Here is a 20,015-nt window from a genome sequence, read left to right as displayed (position 1 = left end):
TTTATTAAAAAGATATTTCTCATACAATGTTTTGATCAGTTCTTCTCTCTACCAACTCCTTCCAGATGTCCACATCCTCTCTGCCTTTCACCCAATTTTATGTTTTTACATTCTTCCTTTTTCTAAAAAAAAAAGCCCAAGAAACAAGAACAAAGCAAGAAATCAAACAAAAATCAAAACAGGCAAAAGACCAGTGAGACAAATAAAGAGAGAGAGAGAGAGAGAGAGAGAGAGAGAGAGTAAAAAACAAAGCAAAATAAAACACAAAATTCTACAAAAACACCGTTGCCTTCATTTTGTGATGGCCAACTACTCCTGGTCATGGGGCCTGCCTAGGGATATGGCTGATATACCCAGTGACACTCCCTTGAAGAAAACAAACTTTTCCCTTTCCAGTGGGTATCAGTTGCAGACAGTTTCTTGTTAGGGGTGAGAATCTATGTCCACTCCTTCATCCAAGTGTTGGTTTCCTGTTTGGCCTGAATGTATGCAGGTCGTGTGTGTGTGTGTGTGTGTGTGTGTGTGTGTGTGTGTGTATTGCTAGTCTTTGTGAGTTCATATGTGCATCAGTCCTGTTGTGTCTGGAAGACACTGTTTCCATGGTGCCATCCATCCCCTCTAGTTCTAACAATTCTACCTCTTCTGCATAGCTCCTTGAGCTTTGAGTGGAGGGGGTTGATGAAAACATCCCATTCAGGACTGAGTGTTCTAAAGTCTCTAACTCTCTGCACATTGTCCAGTTGTGGGTCTTTGTGTTAATTCCCATTTATTGCTTCTCTGATGTAGGTTGAGTGAGGCACCAATCTATGGGTATATCGGTATATCATCAGGAGTCATTTTTATTGCTATGTTCCTTTAGCAGAATCATAGAATTAGGCCCTTGAACTATCTAGTCTCAGGCTCTTGGCCACTTTAACAGTGTTAAGTATGAGTTCTACCTCTCACAGTTTTTAAAAAGTGGTTGGTTACTCTCATAACATTTGTGCCAATACTACACCAGTGCATCTTGCAGCCAGAACACTTGTTGTAGGATTCAGGGTTTGTAGATGGGTGATATTGTTGATTACCTTCTTCCTCTTGTGTGTGAAGAGTACTTTTCTGTACCACGAATGCTAGTCAATAGGGAGAAGCTTCTAGTGAGGCACCAGCTCAACTTTTTCATGTTCAATGACATACATGCATTTTCTTCAGCAATAGAGCTTTATCACCAGGCTGAGGAAAGCAACAAATAGCCTTGCAAATGGACTGCGGTGTTTTGGAGCACTCCATGGGGCTCCTTTAGTCAACTACCCATTCCTGGTACTGAAGGTTTAACTTGGTGGCATAGATGTTTAGTTGGGGTATATTCTCCACTATTATTTGGTGGCCCAGTTTAGAGTTCTTTTATATACGTATATATTTTAGGAGTTTTCTATAGTAGTGGGTTTCCATAAGTGTTTTTCAAATGGCCTTTAGTGCTAGTTGTGCAGGATAATTTTATCTTGACATAAGGATTGGGATGTAGACAAGCTTGTAGGGCATTTTATTAACTAGTGATTGATGAGGGAGGGCCCAGTTCATTGTGGGTGGTGCCTAGGTTGGCATCTGGGTTCTATGAGAGAGCAGGCTGAGCAAGACATGAGGAGCAAGCCAGTAAGCAGCACCCCTCCATAGTCTCTGCATCTGCTCCTGATTTCCAGGTTCCTGTCATGTTTTAGCTCCTGCTATGACTTCCCTCAGTGATGGACTGTTATCTGAAAAGTATAAGTGAAATAAACCTTTTCCTCCCCCAAGTTACTTTTGTCATAGTGTTTTATCATGGCAATGGTAATGCTAAGATCGTTGTTCCTCTTCATAGTCTATAATTTATTTTTTTCTACCATTCCCCTCCCCGTTTAATCCTCCTATTCTAGTTTCTCCTTTACATCTCCATGTCACTATCCTCCATTTCCCATCTCTTGAGAGAGCCTGTCCTGTCCCATAGTCTCCTAATAGATACCCAATCTCTGTGATTATTCAGATTGTAGCATATATAAACTTTGCAGTTTTAAAGCTAGCATCCAATGAGAAGAGAAAACATACAACGTTTGTTTCTTTGGGTCTGAGTTAGCTCACTCAGGGTATTTTTATAGCCCCATCCACTTTTCTATAAATGGAATAATTTTTTGTTTGTTTTTTGAGACAAGGCTTCTCTTTGTAGCCCTAGATGTCTTAGAACTCACTCTGTAGACCAGGCTGGCCTCAAACTGCTTGCCTCTGCCTCCTGAATGGTGGGATTAAATGCATTCGCCACCATGCCCAGCTTAATTTCATTTTTCTTAACAGCTGAATAATATTTATTGCATAAATGCACCACATATTCATGTAGCATCCCTCAGCTGATGGCCATGTAGGCTGCTTCCACTTTATGGCTGTTATGAATAGAGCAGCAGTGAACATGTATGAATGGGTATCTCTGGAGGATATAGAGTACGATATAGAGAACTTTGGGTATATGGCCAAGAGTAGAGCTGGATCTTGAGGTAGAGGTATTCCCAGCTTACTGAGCATCCGCCACACTGCTTTCCATAGTTGCTGTAGAAGCTTACACTTCCACCAGCAATGCATAAGTGTTCCTCTTTTCTTGCACCCTAACCAGCATGTGCTGCCATTTGTTTTACTGATCTTGGCCATTCTGACTGGTATGAGATGGAATCTCAAGGTAGTTTTTTTTTTCAAGGTAGTTTTTAACTGCATTCCCCTGATGGATAAGGATGTTGAACACGTGTTTCTCTGCCATTTATGTGAGCTCTCTGCTTAGTTTTATACTCCTTTAAAAAACTGAATTGTTTCCTTGATGTTCAGTTTTTAAGTGCTTTCTATAGTCTAGATACTAACCCTCTATAAGGTGTGTAATCGATGAACGTCTTTTCCCATTCTGTATAGCTCTGAGTTGCCTAAATGATGGGTGACATGTCACCCTTGTGATTCACTGGTAGGGTGATCTTGAGGGCTTTGTTGGGGACCTTTTGGGTTAACACCTTTAGACCAGCCTGTTCTGGACCATCGGATATGCATCTGGGCTGACGGTGGATGGTTGGTGGTGTAGCTTTTAGGAGAGATAGTCTTTTCTTATACTAGTAAGAGACAAAGAGACTGTCCTCCTTTTTCCTTTTTCATTTACAGACTATTAAATGAAGACGTGATGCCAAGGTTGGGTAGTCATTCTGCAACCATGACAATAAGCCAGAAAATGAAAACCCATACACTGGCAATTAGGGTCAAAAGATTGGAAAAACCAACAACAAAAAACAGCCCCACTCCATAGTGAGAATTTTGGTTTCTTTCAAAATCCAGTTATGTTATGTGGTGTTCTTTTAATTCCAGGTGTGGGATATGGGGCTGCTTCAGATTATCCACAGCTGCTAACTATGATTGTCTCATGCTCTAGGAGAGACATTTTTTTGTTTGTTTTATTTTTTTTCCAGCTATAGATAGTTTACATTTGTAATTTTGGGGACTCTTGAAAGGGTATAAGTGCTAGAGCCCAGAGAGGGGTAGAGGTGCACAGAAGAATAAGAATGAGAATGAAGAGGAGGAGGAGGAAGAGGAAGAGGAGGAAAAAGAAGGCTGCTGCTCTCCCTTACTGCTCCTGGTTGCTGTTGTTACTGTTTGAAGAGAAGAAGGTGGAGCTATCCTGACTACAAAGATTGGAGTTGCTCCAAAACCTGATGACCCTAATCAGCAGGAAGTAGTTTAAAGACACCTACATCCCCCTTTCCGCTCTAATCTTTTTCCTCTCCTACATGGTGTTGGGGTGTTGGAAGGGATCTGGTGGAGAACAGTGGTAGATATAAGAACCTAATAAAGCAATGTAAAGAAATACACCTACCCCTCCCCCCAAAACCCCAGAAGGCCTTGATTACATTCATGAGCCTCTAAACCCATGTTCCTGTCATATCTCTTCCCTGAGTGGGACACAGCAAGTCGGCAATGCACAAATTTGTGGTTTAAGCCTCCAATAAAGGTTTCTGTCTGTCATAGCTGTTAGTAGCCAGACTGGCAGCACTCTCAGACCATGTTTCTGGTCTTGGAGTGTTCTGGCACTTGGAATTAAAGCTATGATTCATTGGAGTTGAGGACAGACTAGCAGTCTATTCATTCAGTGTTTATGGAGTGTGTCTGGCACTGGGCACTTGTTCAGGTACTTGATTGGTAATCCAAATCCAGACTAGGAAGCTGTGGGAGGCAGAATCTGGACAGAGACTGAGCAGGTTTGCTCCCAGTGCCACGAGTCTTAACTACATGTGTGGAAACTGGGGTGTCCAAGCCGTGTACCCAGTGTTCACCTTTCAGTCTTCTCACCAGCTTCTAGTGGGAGTCAGCAGCATTGTGGTTGGGGCGCACAGGAAGAAACCAAGGCTCTGAGAGGCTTTTCCATGCCAACTTGACCAGTGCAGCCTGGATCTCTGACTACACAATCCCTTCATGGTAGACAGGTCGTGGGAAGTATCACATTTCCAGGCAGGAGAAAAAAACATGATTCGGCGGAGAGAAGAGGAGAGGTGCCATGTTTGCTCAGTCCTCTTGCCAACCGGTAAGTTGGGCAGCTAAGGGAGCAACTGGCTGCCTAGTCAGTCGGCAAAGGGATCTACCATGTGTAAATTCAGCAATGGGAAATGCTGTGGATGTGAGGGTGGACACAGACGCTAACCATGCCTGCAAGGCGCTTGTAGCTAGACACCAGAATGCATCTCGTCGGAGACTAGTGTAATGAGTTGAGTTCTTTGTATGCTCAGGAGGTCCCAGAGCACAGAGGAGAGGCTTCACAATGGAGCCGATGTTTTCCCAGCATTTAAAAGCAAGACTCAGGAAAACGGTTTGAAGGTTCCTTTAAAAAGTTAAACATGAAATTTCCATATGACCCAGAAAACCCTTCTCTTAGATATACATCGAAAATAACCTGCCCATGGGAGCTAGATATTAAGCTCCTATGCTCACACACTGTTGACGATGGCTGGAAGGTAGGAACAACCCAGGTATCCTAAGTGGATGAATAGATAAACAAAATGTGATATAACTGTGCAAGGGACTGCTATCCAGTCGAAGGAGTGTGTGTGAAATTCTGACACATTTTTCAACATAGATGAGCTGTGAAGACATTACATTAAGTAAGCTAGACGCAAAATGATGCATTTTCTTCCCACAAGTGCTCTTTTTTAAAATAAGGGATTTATTCATTCATTTATTTTGTGTAGATGAGTGATCTATCTGCATGTACAAGTACATGCCAGAAGAGGGCAGGAGGCACCAGTATAGATGGGAGTCACCAGATGGTTGCTGGGAACTGAACTCAGGATCTCTGCTGAAGATCAGACCATGCTATTAGCTGCTGAGCCATCTCTCCAGCCCCAATGCATGTTTTATGACTATTTACATGACAGAATTACAAATTGTCAAATTCATAGCGACATTACATTATCTGTGTTCTACCATTTTCAGTACAAAAAAACAACCAAAGCAAAGCAAACCAAACCGAACCAGTGAGATTCAGGTTTGGCTTACATTTGTTGAGAACAGGCTGCACTTCCCTTCGAGCACAGAAGAGAAATAAAAGTGACAGAACAGGATAATGGACACTCCAGGTCCCAGGCCTCAGAGCAGGAGAAGGGATTTAAGAACAAACAAACTAGTAACCCAAGCTGGCCTGGCCTACTGCTGGAGTTGAAGGAGACTGGGACAATTGTGAAAGAGGGATAAAGTCAGGATGATGCAAATGCCCAAGTCTTCAGGACAGGCAGATGATGAGGCAGGAGCCTCAGCCAGGAGTGTGATGGCTAAGGCCATGGCTTCTCTACCCCTGCTGGGTGCAGGTGCGATGTGTCATCAGACTGCACGCCCCTTGTACTCCTTGCTCTGGGAATCTCTGGGTGTCTCAGAATCACTTGATTCAACTCAAAATAGCGTCAGGAAGTCCCTGAAACCGACCAGGTTCACTAGGCCCTTCCCTGCCAGAGTAAGCAATAAAAGCTGAGAACCCCTCTCATATAAGCCATGCTATAACGAAGACTTTTAGACAAGCCAGTCTCTGAAGGAAACTCAGGCTAGCAAGCTGCACACAACAGGCCTTGAGGTGAAAGCACCCCTAACACGTGTCAGACTTCCCCTTCAGACATTGCTGTTATGAGCTTAAGAATTTGAGAGTTGGGACTGGAGTGGTTAGAAAGATGATTCGTCAGTTAAGAGCACTTGCTGCTTCTGTGGAAGACCCTGGTTCAGTTCCCAGCACCCACACAGCAGCTCACAACAATCTGTAACTCCAGTTTCAGGGAATTTGAATTTGACATCCTCTTCTCACCTCCATGGGCACTGAATGCCACGTATAGAGTACACTTTTATACATGCAGCCAAACATTCACACACATAAAATAAAATCTTAAAAAAAATCAAAAAAATCAAGATTCCTTGGAGGTGGTCACACACACCTGTTAAAGATGGTTTAAAGATAGTTAGCCATGTGGCACAGCATGTGTCTGGCCTGCACACGGTGCAGGTTTGGTCAAATCTGAGAGCTGGCACAGGTAGAGACTCTGGCTGGCTACATGAGCCCCTGGATTGATAGGTGGACTCAGAAAGGCAGTCGCAGGAAGCAGGAAGCTCCTTGTCACCAGAAGCCTTGCAACTGGACTCTGCCTGTCCCAGCAGCCTCCAAGGGCAAAATCGTTCTTCACTTAGGGACGGGGAGTTGTGAGAGCTTCCTCATCCATGCTGAAATGTCGGCTGGCTTGGTATTGTGTGGCTCTTACGGAGGCAGCCACAACTACTGAGTTCACGAGTACAATAGCCTTGTAGTGCCCAGAGGATGCTGCTCTGTGATGGCTCTCTCTGTGCCCTGGCTTTTCCAATCTTTCTGCCCGGAAGGGGTGTGATATAGTGCTTGTGGTTGAGCAGTCCACAGACACACATGCTCTCCGCTTTGACCGTTTTGTATTAACTGTCATCCGCTGGGGGCGGGGGGTGGGGAAGGCTTCTCTGATGAGGACTTTCAATACCTCAGGCCTTGTCTCCATAGGGATGACTCACTAACACACACAGCTTACCGAGGGTCATGCAGAAGGGCTGTGTGGAAACAGAAAGCAGGCTGAACCACTGCAGGATCAAACGCTGGCCTAAGAGTCTGATGTTAAAAAAGGAGAAAACTCCTCATTTCCTGTTGCATTAGAACATCTTTTGGTTTTTCCTCCGCAGACGTCAGGGTGTCAGAGCCTGGTGAGGCAGAGATGCCCTGCAGGCCACTCTGTTCAAGAGCACACAGGGATCCTCATTGCCACAGACTGGCACTGAGCACCCAGTGTTTGCTGAGCGCTGATCACTTGGTGCAGAGCAAAGCGGGAACACCGCACTTTGGGCTGAAGCTTAGAACCCGGAACTATGTTCTTCTAAGAGCGACCCCAGTTATCTGCGTGATGGTGGTGGTGCTTGCTGAGATATGCAGGTTCTAGGGTCCAACCCTGATCTCAGGGGCTGAGACCTGGGGATGCTTCTTTTGAAGTGTGTGTGTGAAGACTGCATGTGTATGTTTGTGTGCATGTGGACATGTGTGCATGCAGCTGTGCCTAAATGAGCATATGGAGGCCAGGAGATTTGGCAGTCAAGTGTGCGATACCTTATTTTCTGAGAGTCTCTCACTAAGCCCAGAACTCACTGATTAGATACACTGGATGGCCAGCGAGCTTCAGGGAGCCGCCTGTGAATTTGCAGTTCGCACATTTCAAAGGCCTGCATTTGGTCTTGTGTCACAGTCAAAATATGTCACTTCTGTCTTGTGCAGACACGGGAGGAAGGGCTGTTATGACATGACTGGTTGCAGGGGGCAGACAGTGAGAGAAAGCTGTAAATAACTATGACTTCAATGAAATGCAAGTTTAATTGTTTCCTGCATTTAAGAAGTCACAGGAATACTGTCCTGGGGTTGGTGTGAAATCACTCAGAAGCCAAGACATTTCTCCAAATCTGCCCCCTGAGCATCTCTAGCTTATCCTTTCCACATTATTGTGAAAGGCTGCTCCAGTCCCAGCCTTTACAACCACCTTCCAGTTAGTGCAAGTGATAAGGAAAAGAAAGGTGTAATTCCTTGCCTTGAAGAACATTTCTTAGAAGTTGTACATGAAGTCCAGTTTGCCTCTCACTAGGCAGAAGTGAGCCAAGAGCCATACTTGGCTGTAGTGGAATCTGGGAAATGTAGTCTTTGTATTCAGGTAAGAGCAAGAGATTGTCTCAGCAACAAAGAAGAGCAGAGCAGGTGCTGGGGGCTGCTGGAAGTCCCTCGGCACCATGTTGGTCTTCTTCACGTCAAATCAGAAGAGATCAGAGCATGTTGAGAGTCAAACCACTATACGGGGAATAAGAGGAAAGCTTGCCTTTCAGAGAGGAGTCTGAAAGTCCTTTGAATGGTACCACTCGGCATTTGGGAACAGATGGGTTTGGCACTGCTTTTGGAATCTCTGGTGTCACAAGGAAAGCTGCTGGTAGAACATTCTTTTCCCTGGTTAGGAATGCTCGCTGTGTCCTCTGTTCCATCCTAACACTCAGACTCAACATACTGTTCTGGGAACTGGCTTTCCAAACCCACCTAACTGATGTCCAGGCCCTAGAACTGACTCTCTGCCCTGTTTACTTTGTGCATAGCTATATGGCTTGTCCTGACCCTCCACACTAATGCTCACACCATCCATCTCTCTGGTCTCTCCAAACTTACACACGCCAACACCATCACCATACCTTCTCTTCTGGCCTCCCAAATTTATATTTTCCAGAGTCCTAGACCACACCTCTCTCCTTGCTGCACGAGGTAGGCTGTCACCAGCTGGCAAAAGCAATGCCCCACATGAGACAATTGATAGCACTGATAGCCTTTGCAACCACCTTGAGTTAGTACAGATGATAAGGAAAAGAAGAAAGGTGTAATTCCTTGCCTTGAAGAACATTTCTTAGAAGTTCAGCTTGCATCTCACTGGTCAGAAGTGAGCAAAGAACCATACTGGGCTGTAGTAGAATCTGGGAAATGTGGAATCTAGACAGACTATAGCCTAACTAAAATTCCACACCGGGCATTAAAACAAAAACATGTTTACATAACATAACCGGGTTTACAAAGAACTCCAAACTTCCATTACTCAAACCTAGTTTCTCAGCCTGTCCATATAGACCTAAATTTTGGATCTTCATCTCAGCCTGACCCACTAAGAGGATTTCTTGACTGTTCCAGTCCACCTCACTCTCAGCCTTGACTGTGTGGGAGGCTCTTCTTGATCACTCTTATTTTCTTGCGTTTATGGCCTGACCTTCTGGAATTGAGCCTCCTTCTCTGACAGACTGCATCTAGAATCCCCATCTTGCCCAACCCAGAGCTGTGGTGCCACCGGTCCTGGGGAAAGTGTTTCCTGAGAGAAGCATGGCTGTTTTGCACAGATTTTGATACCAGCAGAGCATGGAGATGAGAAGGGACTTCACCGTTAGACCTAGACAGTTGATTTCCATCTGTTGATTCAAAGGCCATGGTCGTTCATAGCTTGGGTTAGTTCTGGGTCTGTGCTAGCTTTGCAAGGATCGCAAGTCCACTTTGGGCTTCTTTAAAGGGAGAGAGAAGAATAGGGAGAGGGAAGAGAGAGGTAGAGGGAGGAGAGGGAGAGGAAAAGGGAGAGGGAGAGGGAGAGGGAGAAGAAAAGGAAGAGGGAGGAGATGGAGAAGGAGAAGGAGATGTGGGAGTTATAGTAGGCTGTACCTAAGGAGATCTGGGTTCTAGTTCTAGCTCAGCCAGGAATGATGTTGAATTTGCTCCATCTTTGATCTTGCTTCCTTATCCAGAAAGCATATGCTGGCAAGGTAGTAGTCATGTTTCATTCTTGTAGCCACTACTGAATTTATACTTTTATATTTCCTTGTATTATTTACAGATAGCTATTTGCTCATTTTTTTTCTTCGTGATAAACCCATTGTAACACAGATGTGACAGGGGATATTATGCCCATTAGACAGGTGGGAATGTTGAGCCTGAGGAACCTCGGTTGTCAGGGTTTCATTAAGATTGAAACTCTCCTTCCTACTCCACATAGTTTCTCCTTAACAGAAGGCATGTGCTTGTAGTGGGTGTTGGTAGAATGGAGCAGGGGCATCTGTCTGTCAGGCTTCTTTGATGTGTGACTACAGAGCATATAGTATATAGTTATTAGAGGGATCCATGATTGCTGCTCAAATTGTGTTGATTACTTTTGTCTGCTGGAGGTTCTGTTTTGTAGTTGACACTGAATGCATAATATAGGCAACCAAAAATAGGAAATCATAAACCATCAACTGGAAGGAAAGAGGTGATGGGCCAAGAGATAAGGACAGGTTGGATAAAAAGCTAAATAGTCAGCTCAGCCAGGTCCTGCTCTGTGTACTTCACCAGCATCTACACACTTGCTCTTATTCATTCTAGGAGAAAAGCCACTATCTGTGCAACCGTTTCCCCGGTGTTGAAACCATGAACAAGAGAGCTGGATACTTTTGTCCAAACTACTAAGTGTCAGAGCCAGGGCAGGAAGCCAGGCAATCTGATTTCAGAGTTTGCACCCTTACCAAGCTGATGCGAAGATAGAATAATAATAAACCCTCATGAGCTACTGTAATAAAATGGATGTTAAAAAAAAGAAGAACGCCTACCTAAGGCTAGAAACCTGATGGTGGAGTGAACATAATATATATTGTTGTAGCACTGACAAATAGGTTTATTTTCTTTCAAAAACCAGTATGTGGCAAGATGTATAGGGAATGCTGATCCAGAAGTTTACTCTGAGCTTGTAGTGCAACCAATGCAGGGGGCCTTGTTCTGTAATAATGGAAAACTGGGAACAAATCAGCAGCCTAGAGTAACTTATGATTAAGTAGCTTCACAATACACTCAGTAGCTGGAATGTTTTTTTTTTATTTTTTTATTTTATATAACTTGACTGCCATACTCCTTTTTTTAAAAATTTATTCTTCTCTTATACATTACATCCCTATTGAAGTTTCCTCTCCCTCTTCCCCTTCTGCCCCCCTATTCCCCAGGGATATCAACCAAACATGGCATATCAAGTTACAATAAGACTAAGCGCCTCTCCTTGTAACTTGGCTGGATGAGGCAACCTCCTATGAGGGAAAGGGTTCCGAAAGCAGGCAGAAGAGTCAGCCACAGCCCCCACTCCACTACTAGGAGCTCCGTGAGAAGAACAAGAGACACAACTCTAACATATATGCAGAGGGGCTAGGTCAGACCCATGCAGGCTCCCTGATTGTTGGGTTTCGGTCTCTGAGCCTTTAGGAGCCCAGGTTAATTGATTCTGTGGGTTCTCTTGTGGGTTCCTTGACAACTCTGGCTCCTTTCTCCTCCTCTTCCCAGGATTCTCGCCTAATGTTTGGCTGTGGGTCTCTGCATCTGTTTCCATCAGTTGCTGGGTGAAGCCACGCTGATGACACTTAGGACTAGCGGGACAATTAAAGGGCAGGAACAATGGGCCATGTGTCAAATGTAAAAATATGTAGATTCTGAGAACACTGTATGCACATGGGTGTGGCAGGCAGGGTCTGGAAGAGGACAGGAAGAAACTCTAGTTGGTAGGTGTTCTGTGTCGTTTTAGTGACAGTGTGTTTAGTAGACCCTGAAAAATGGGAAGTAGCTGCTGAGGGAAGGCAAGACTTGGGACTGCTGGTAGGTTTCCCTCTGCTGCCTTCATCCCTGAGTTCGCTGGAGCTGTCCAGTCTCAAGGTGTCGGGACATTTTCTTGGAGTCATTTTTAGCTGCTCCCCTAGCTTCTGCTCCCCTCTCAGGCATCTCCCTTTCTGAGCAAATGCCCAGTGATAACATCTCTGGGGCACGAGGCTCAAGGGGGGATTTCCTCTTTGCATTGCCGACACATCCTGGGCCTGGAGCTTTGGTTTCTGCATCACCACCCAGTACCTTGACTGAAGCCTAGATCAGACATTCTCAACCTTCCTAACGCTGCAACCCTTCAACACAGCTCAGATTGTGGGGACCCTCAACCATGAAAGTGTACTCGATTCATGACTCCTTGCTTCATACTTCAAAACTGTAATTTTGCTACTGTTGTGAGCCGTAACGTAAGCATCTGTGTTTCCTGATGGTCTCAGGCAAGGCCTGTGAAAAGGTCAAACCATCATAGCTGCCAGTCTGTGAGGAATTTGATTCCTTCCACTTTGTTTACATGATTTTGCCAGCTAGTCCATACTAGCTTAATTGATTAAAGGGGCCATTAGATTCCAAAGAGAAACCTGGTGTAGGAAACGTACTGTCTTGCCAGCAGGTGTGTGGCCAAGTGACCTCTGGCCTTCGTAGGGGCTGAAAGCCTTCTCTCAGAACAGCTTCCTACTGTAGGTTGAATGTGTCTGAAGGTACACTTTCGGAAAGTGCTTTGCTCTCTCTTTTAAGTATCCAGTTGGCCGGCCAAGGGTCACGCATGACATGAAAGCTGGGTTTCCATGTGCGAATCTGAAAAACCCTCGAGTCACCTATTTGCCTGTGAATGTGGAAGTGGGCGTGCCTGTGAAACGGCTGGACTTGCCACTGTCAGAGCAGGTGAACGGTGGAGAGGGGGACTACAGTTTCCAGACAGGACAGCGTATCGCTGTACTGATAGTGTGCCCATCTCAGCGAATGTGCGGTTTTCAATGAAGCAAAATTTGGGGAGCTTTGTGCTTTGCAAGACCACAGTTTGTCAGACGGGGAGCATGGAGTGTGCTGTTTTACCTGCGTCGGTATTGTGTGTCTGCTTCTGTGTGTCTTTGGACACAAGCCCTGCTTTAACAAGGCGTTTGTTCGTTGTGTGCAAGTCTGTGCGGCAGGCAGTGCTCGGGTCCTGTTCGAGGCTGCTTGCTGGCTTTCCAGCTTCACTTGCGTCTGCAGTAGGCTCTGCACGTGCGCCAGCCTCTGTGCGCACGTCCCCGAGTGACCCGCGTGCGGTGCCCGGGGACCTCTGGGTCGTGTGCACTCCCTGCCTGCCTCTGCGCTGATGAACGCACCTCCACCGGTCCGGGAGCGTGTCTCCCGTTGTGTGCACGCTCCGTGTGCACGCCGCCGGCGCGCGCGCGTGTGTGTGTGTGTGTGTGTGTGTGCGTGTGTGTGCGCTCAGGGCGCTGCGCGCTGCGGCCGGAGGACCGCGCCAGGCTCCACGCGCCCCACTCCCCCCTTCCCCCCACCAGCGCGCGCACCGCAGCGGGGCCCGCGATTGGCCGCTCGCTCCTCCAGCCGTCACCTCCTCCCCCGCCCCGCGCGCCCGCGGTCCCCGCTGTCCCCCGCGGTTCCGGCGAGGCCGCGCCGCGCCGCGCTCCGCTCCCATTGGCTGCGCGCGCCTTTGTGTGGCGGCAGCTGCGGCCCCAGCGCCTTTGAATGTCGAGAGGGGCCGGGAAGGGAGCCTTTCCATGGGCCATCTGTCTCCCCGCCAGCCGCCGCCCCGCCGCCCGCGCCCCGCGCTCCGCCTCCCGCCCCGGCGGCTCCCGCAGCCCCGCCGCCCGCGCCCCGGAGCCGCGCCACAAAGGGCCCGCGCGCAGCCGCCGCCGCCGCCGCTGCGCGAGGAGCCAGGATGGTCCTGGTCCACGTCGGCTATCTCGTGCTTCCAGTGTTTGGCTCTGTGCGAAACAGAGGTATCGCTTTTTTCCTTTCGGGGTCTGCTTCCTTCCGAGCGCTGATCGCCGCAGGCACTGGGCGGGGGCGGGGGCGGGCGCGCGGGCGGGGGCGCAGGCACAGCCGCGGGGCGAGGCGAGCCGTGCCGCTCCCCACCCCCTTCTGGGGAGACCCCCGAATGTGGGGTGGCACCCTTGCGGGAGCTTTTGTAGTGAAGTTAGGATTTGCTGAATTTGGGTCCCTTCCTCCCCAGCCCCATATTTTTTAAAATTATTATTTGCGGCGGACATGGTTCCTCCTCCAAATCACAGCCCCTTCCCCTACCTATCCCCGTGTGACCGAAAGAAGGAGAGAGATGCATGCCTTGTGTGTGTGAGTGTGTGTGTGTGTGTGTGTGTGAGAGAGAGAGAGAGAGACAGAGAGAGACAGACAGACAGAGACAGAGAGAGAGTAAGAGAATATGTTTGATTTGATTTTCTGTGATTTGCCTTTTTTTTTTTTTTAAGGCACATATGTGTTTTGTAATTTTTCATTTTGGGGGCCTTAAGGTCGATGGGCAGCGACCTGGGATCTGAGCATCAGCCCCATCCCATGCTCCAACCCCTTCCCTCTCCTGCACATTCTTGTCCCTTTCTTTTCTCATGTAATTATTTTGGTTTTATTGCCCTTATTCTGTGCCCCTTCACACCTCTTTCCGCAACTGTCTTTGTGTGACAGTTGCATTTATAGGTTCAAAAGGCTTGTATGTGTGCGTGCGTGTGTGTGTGTGTGTGTGTGTGTGTGCACGCGCGCGCGTGTGTATGCATGTATACATATGTGCGCGTGTGCATAAGCGCTTCGGAAATCAGACGTGCGCTGCCTTGCACTCCTGCCTTGCACCCCTGGGCTGGTCCGGAGCCGGTTGTGTGTTCCTTGGGTGTTGAGCTGTGCGTGAGGATGAGGGAGCTGCCCATATGCCAGGCCTTTGCCCGGGGCAGGGGTTGACCAAGCAGCAGGCTGGTGCTGTCTTTGTTTTTAACTGCTGTATATGGGGTGTGTTTGCACGGTACCCCTTCCCCACACCCCTATCCTTACATTCCCCCGCAACAATAGCTTGGTTTCCCCTTTTTCTTCCCCCACCCCACATTTCTTCCATTTTCTTTTAATCAAAAATTCCCACCTCCCAAAGCAAATCTGAGATACATTTCATTTTTTTTTTTTTTTTTTTTTCCTTTTTGTATTCTGCCTCTGGACTCACATTTCTCTTGGAAATGTTTCTTCTCTCCCATTCCACGTCTGCTTAAATCCCTACTGGCTAAGTCCCCCCCACCCCCTACAAGAATGATGTCTTCCCTTTGCAGACCCCGCGGTCCTCCGAGTCAGAGCAGGGGAGGGGTCACAGGGCCAGTCCTTTAGTGCGCTCCAGGGGCCAGTCTGCAGCAGGCCAGGAAAGCCCAGCCCCCCCTCCTTTGGCACCTCTCCCCAGAAACCCAAAGAAAGGCAAGGTTGGCCCCTTAGGCCTGTTTGAACTGCAGTTTTTTTTGTGTGTGATGATAGAACGATGACATTCTGCATTTATCAAATCTTTTTTTTTTCTTCATCGTGTAGCTCAGTGAATGGTCAACTCGCTGCTGTGTGCGCTGTGACCCTTCTGCCTCCGCATTTAGCTGTATTGTGACACCCCTCTTAACCATTTCCTGTCTCCATCAGAGGAAGGCATTGCTATTTAAGCGGCAGTATCCCCTATCTCAGGCCAGCTTGGGGTGGGGAGGGTAAGAGGGGAGGTCAGATGAGATCACGAAATGCCACCCTCTCCCCAATACACAATTATCTCTTATTACTTGGCATTTCCTCTTAAAACGGGTGTGGAACAGTACACTAGGCAGAAATTCAAAAATGATTAAGAAGGATGTTGAGCCTGAAAGTATAATTATCCTGATTAAATCATTATCATCCTCATTAATACCACCACTCTCTAAATACCATTGCAGCATGCTGGTTCCATATTTTGAAATTCAAATTATTCAGCTGCCTTTAAATTTTATTTTTAATAACTCTGCCCTCCACCAACAAAAACCCAACCAAACCAATTCTGCCTGTCAGAATTGCAGTGGCAAACTTTCCTGGTAAACACGCCCACAGGAATTTTTAGGGTCTGAGGGGTGAGTTGGTCTGTGGGTGAAATTTACCACAATGTGCTAAGAACTCATGACCTTCCGATAGAGGATACTAATGCTTAACTCAAAGGTCCTAAACCACAATTTTCTTGTAAAACGATTAGCTAGTCTGCTAGCTTAAGCCTGTTCCTTTAGATTCCATTGTAGTAGTGTAGCTTGTAGGGCCATTTCAGAATAGATATAGCGAAATAACCATTTTTGTATCTTCATCTTGTTTAGCTGAGTACATTGCTCTGTAAATCCCTGTTAAGTGGATTCCTTTTGCCTTGGCTTGGAGGCTGCAGCAGCCCATTTCTCACTTGTCTGGGTGACCATCAGTTGGCCTCCTGGCAGCACCCAGGCATACCATGTAGATGGAGGCAAAATTTATTAAATATCTATTAAAAAGAAAATCTATAATGAAACGACAGTTGCTGCTATTTCAGTCTCTGAAAAATTGGTGCACCAAGGTCCCTGGCTTAAGGGGAGCTGCTGTGGCCATAGGGTCCTAATTGTTTAATTGTACAACATTAGGGGCATCTTTGGATGTCTGCCCTGGCCCTCAGGGCCACCCCTTTAACAGCCAGCTCCCTTCTGCTGCCTGGCCAGCTAGACCTGCTTGAAAACCGAAACAAAACAGCAGCAATCACCAAAGAATAAGGTGCCTACTTTGAGGGCCTTTCGGAAATAGTACCAAGTAGCCGCCTCAGAATGCCTTTGGCGATCTGAAAAAAGAAAAAAATGTAAAACAAAACAAAACAGAAAAAAAAAAATCCTCAAGACAAAAACCTCAGCAAAATGGTTTTCCATTAAACAGGGGTAGCGTGTTCTGCTGTGCTTAATTACTTCCTGTTCTTATTTTGTGGGTAATTTTTTATGTATCAGATATCTTTTTGGTTGTGTATCTTTTCACCTTTTCTTGTACTAAAACTAAAGCATGGTCTGTATTTTTTACATCCCCCAGTTGACAATGTACAGCCTCGGTTAGAGATGTTACCCTGCCGAACCGCACTGTGGCCGTGTAGCCCGGGCCATCTGCTCATTGTACGCTGCTTTTGTTCTGTTCCCCTTCCGAAGCATGGTGGGCCCAGCCTTTTCTGTTCTTTATTTTTTTCTTTATTTTTTCTTTTTTTTTTTTTTGTATCGTGTGCATGATGACATTGTTACACACAGAATCCACTAATACTAATATACAATCTCAATAAAGAACTAGTTTTCCTATATTAACCTAGTGTGCTTTTTCTCTTGCTGTTTTCCCATTTATTGTCGTATCCTGCTGTTTAGAGCCTCCTTGCTTTTCTGTCCTCAACCTCACCCACCACCCCCACCGCCCATTGTAAGATTTGAGTGAATGCCTTTTCTTTTACTTTCCTTTTTTCCCTCCCCCTCCCTCTTTTTCTTTCCCTTTTTGTGGTATAGATATGGTGACTTTAATCTCATGTACTCCATATCTTGTAACAATAGAAGCCTGGGGCCTCGGGAAGGGTCAGTTGTTCTGTCACGCTGAAACAGCCCAACCCCATACAGACCCCCTGTCTTTGGCCACCTGTGCACTCAGTCCCCTCCACTTTCATCGTAGTGTCCAATGGACAAGGCACTGGGAAGGAAGGAGAAATCACACTAAGGTTGAGAAAAGGGATACTGGACTTAACTAGCAATCTTGGAGTATTGACTCACCTGAAAAAACCCATTTTGAGTTGTGTCTTAACTTTTTGTTCACTGTCTCATTGATTTACTGTCCTTATAAATCATGTGGGGGGGTGTTACACGTGACATGTAGCTGAAGCCATGATCCAAAGCACTAAAACATCCTTTTCTATGTGTATATTGAGATTCTTGAGACCTAGAGTGTAAGATCCTCATTTAGATCCTTCGTAAGAAAGATGCATGGGATGGAAAGGCCTGGGACCCCTCCCCATCCTAGGGCTGGCAGCTCCACCTGGGACTGTAGGAATAAGAGTCTGTACTTTCTGTGGGCTGTGAGCCAGTTAAAGCTGATTATAGCCTGCTTGCCTGACAGCTGCTTCATCTGCGGCCCTAGGGCCTCTCTGGGGAGAAAGCAAACGAGATCTGGCCATTGTCTCAGAGTGTGTGCTCGTTGAGGTGGGGGTGGGGAGGTCAGGAGGGAAGTCAGGACCTATGTCCAAATTGAATTGCAAGACCCCTTCGAAGTATCCCCCACCCGCCTTCCTGTCATTGCTCTGGAAAAGCCAAAAGAGAAGTATCTCCCCCACCCACCCAGTGGAACCCAAATTCAAGCATTTGTCAATTACATCTATTCAATGTCAGCCCAGAACAAGCCTTGTTAAATGAGGCATTTTAGACACCAGAGGAAATCAGTTGATTAAAGAAATTCATGGTTCCTTCAAGGGGTCATCATTTTAAGGCTGTTTCTCTTGGCAGACAGGCTTAGTCCTGGCTCCTCTAAGCTGTTCCGGGAGGGCCTCCCATGGTCCCCTCAGGGTGAATGGCCCTGCCACTTCACTGTTGCCTGACCACTCTGCTTCTTTGCCTTCTTTGTGGCCTCAGGAGACACTCCCCACCCCCACGGGCCGCTCTCTTTGCTCAGGTCCTTTGTTCGCCTCTTCCCAGCCTGGGTGGAAAAACTGAACTGATTTACTGTGACACATGGACACACATGGACGTTCCTGTCGCAGGCTTGTGTTATGGTGTGTGCAGAAGGAGATATACAGGTCTATGAAACCAGGCCCTTGAAGGTTTTCTGGTTTTTCTTTAACTTACTTTCTTTTTGGCTTATTTGAAGCCTAGGTTTGGCAAAGCAAAAATAACACTTTCATCTAACCTCAACAACAATCAAAATAAATTGGGTGACAACTCTCATTTCCCGTAAAGACAGATCAATGTTAACCAATGCTAAGCTTTTATTTTTTTACTTTAATGTCCAGTGTTTCAGAATTCTCCAGCGATTTATTTCAAGGATGGTTTTTCAATGAGCCAGTAATAGTATAGAATGCAATTGGCTTGATGGCAACCATGCCTTAGCAATTTACTGAGTCTCTACTGTATACGATCCAGGTTATCAGAGCTAAATAACTGACACGTTCAGGAGACTTCTCCCCCAGCTTTACAATCTAGCAACCATCAAGCCATTGCACATTGTCATTTTATTCACTCAGACACCTATCTGCTGTAGGGACTTTTGACTCCAGGATTTTGAACAAGCCGTCTATAAATGGATCTGGAACCCCAAGCTCTCTGATGAGCTGAAACACATCTCTTGTTCCAGTTTGCTCTGGATTCCCCTTCTGACCAGTATCAGATAAGCCCCACTTAATGAATGAGTTTTCTTAAGGAGAATTTCCCCACAAAACAGCAAATACAATTACACTTTGAAGACGAGGGGTAAGGCTGTCCAGACTGCTGATGCTCTTGAATCCAGATGACAGGCCAGCCTCTCTTGTCATGTCTTACCTTCTGCCCAACCCCTTCTCCTTGTCCTTTCTCTCTTTAAATAAGCAGTCCGGAATTTCTCTTTGGAAACTTGATGGCTTCCTAGGAAGGTGAAGTCACAGCTTCTGGCTATATCTGGAATTAGATGTAGCCCTCCTAGAGCTGGCCACAGGGCAATTGGCTTTTGTCTCTGACTCACAACTGTGGGTCTCTCAAGTCTACCAGACCACTGCTGCCCAATGTACAGTACACTTTCACTTTAGCTTCTCTAAGGATGTAAATAGCTTTTAAAAATTCCTGGCAATTAGTGTCACCAAGGGGCTTTCCTTGGAGAGGCTCAGGATAATTGATGAACTACTTGCAATGCCTGTTCCTCATATGCTCACTCATTCATTCCTCCATTCTCTTACTTGTTCATTCATTTTAGTTAATGAATATTCATTAGATCCCTACTTGACCAAACACTGCGCTAAGGAGGTGCAGAAGAGAGACGACCTAAGACACATGCTGAGGTGCAGAGAGCATCTCTCAGAAAACCAGAGGCTGCCCAAGACATCTGAGCAGGGGGCCCAAGTGGATGCCAGCGTGATCTAATTTGGAGTAGTCTAGGACTTGACTCTTGGCTTTCTTGGCCTGAGGGGAAAATATAGGTACCATTCTGAGCATCATCTGGATAATGACCATCGTGAAATCGACCTCATAGAGTGTCTTTCAACTGCTCAAAGGCACCTGGCACACAGCAGGTGTCAAGGACACACTAGATAGCTGCTCCTCCCCTTCACAACTGTCCGCATCTACTGTCCTAAGGATCAGGGTCACATTGGGTCAGGGATGGCAACACTATGGCGCAT

At 46.5% G+C, this 20,015-nt stretch overlaps 1 protein-coding gene across 1 annotated transcript in view; it reads left to right on the top strand.

Moving 5' to 3' along the window:
* The first annotated feature begins 13,541 nt into the window (after window positions 1–13,541).
* Window positions 13,542–20,015, top strand: part of Ark2c (arkadia (RNF111) C-terminal like ring finger ubiquitin ligase 2C) — a 104,087-nt gene continuing 97,613 nt past the window's right edge. Inside the window, exon 1 of the mRNA XM_055622543.1 lies at window positions 13,542–13,638. Coding sequence (XP_055478518.1) covers window positions 13,578–13,638 — 61 coding nt within the window. The 5' untranslated portion in view covers window positions 13,542–13,577. The remainder of the gene's footprint in view (window positions 13,639–20,015) is intronic.

The sequence above is a fragment of the Psammomys obesus genome, unplaced genomic scaffold, assembly GCF_907164565.1.
Source record: "Psammomys obesus unplaced genomic scaffold, mPsaObe1.curated_primary_1811, whole genome shotgun sequence".
In the NCBI taxonomy this organism is placed as follows: domain Eukaryota; kingdom Metazoa; phylum Chordata; class Mammalia; order Rodentia; family Muridae; genus Psammomys; species Psammomys obesus.
Note: the sequence above shows the minus strand (reverse complement) of the source record. Positions and strands in the feature narration are given on the sequence as shown.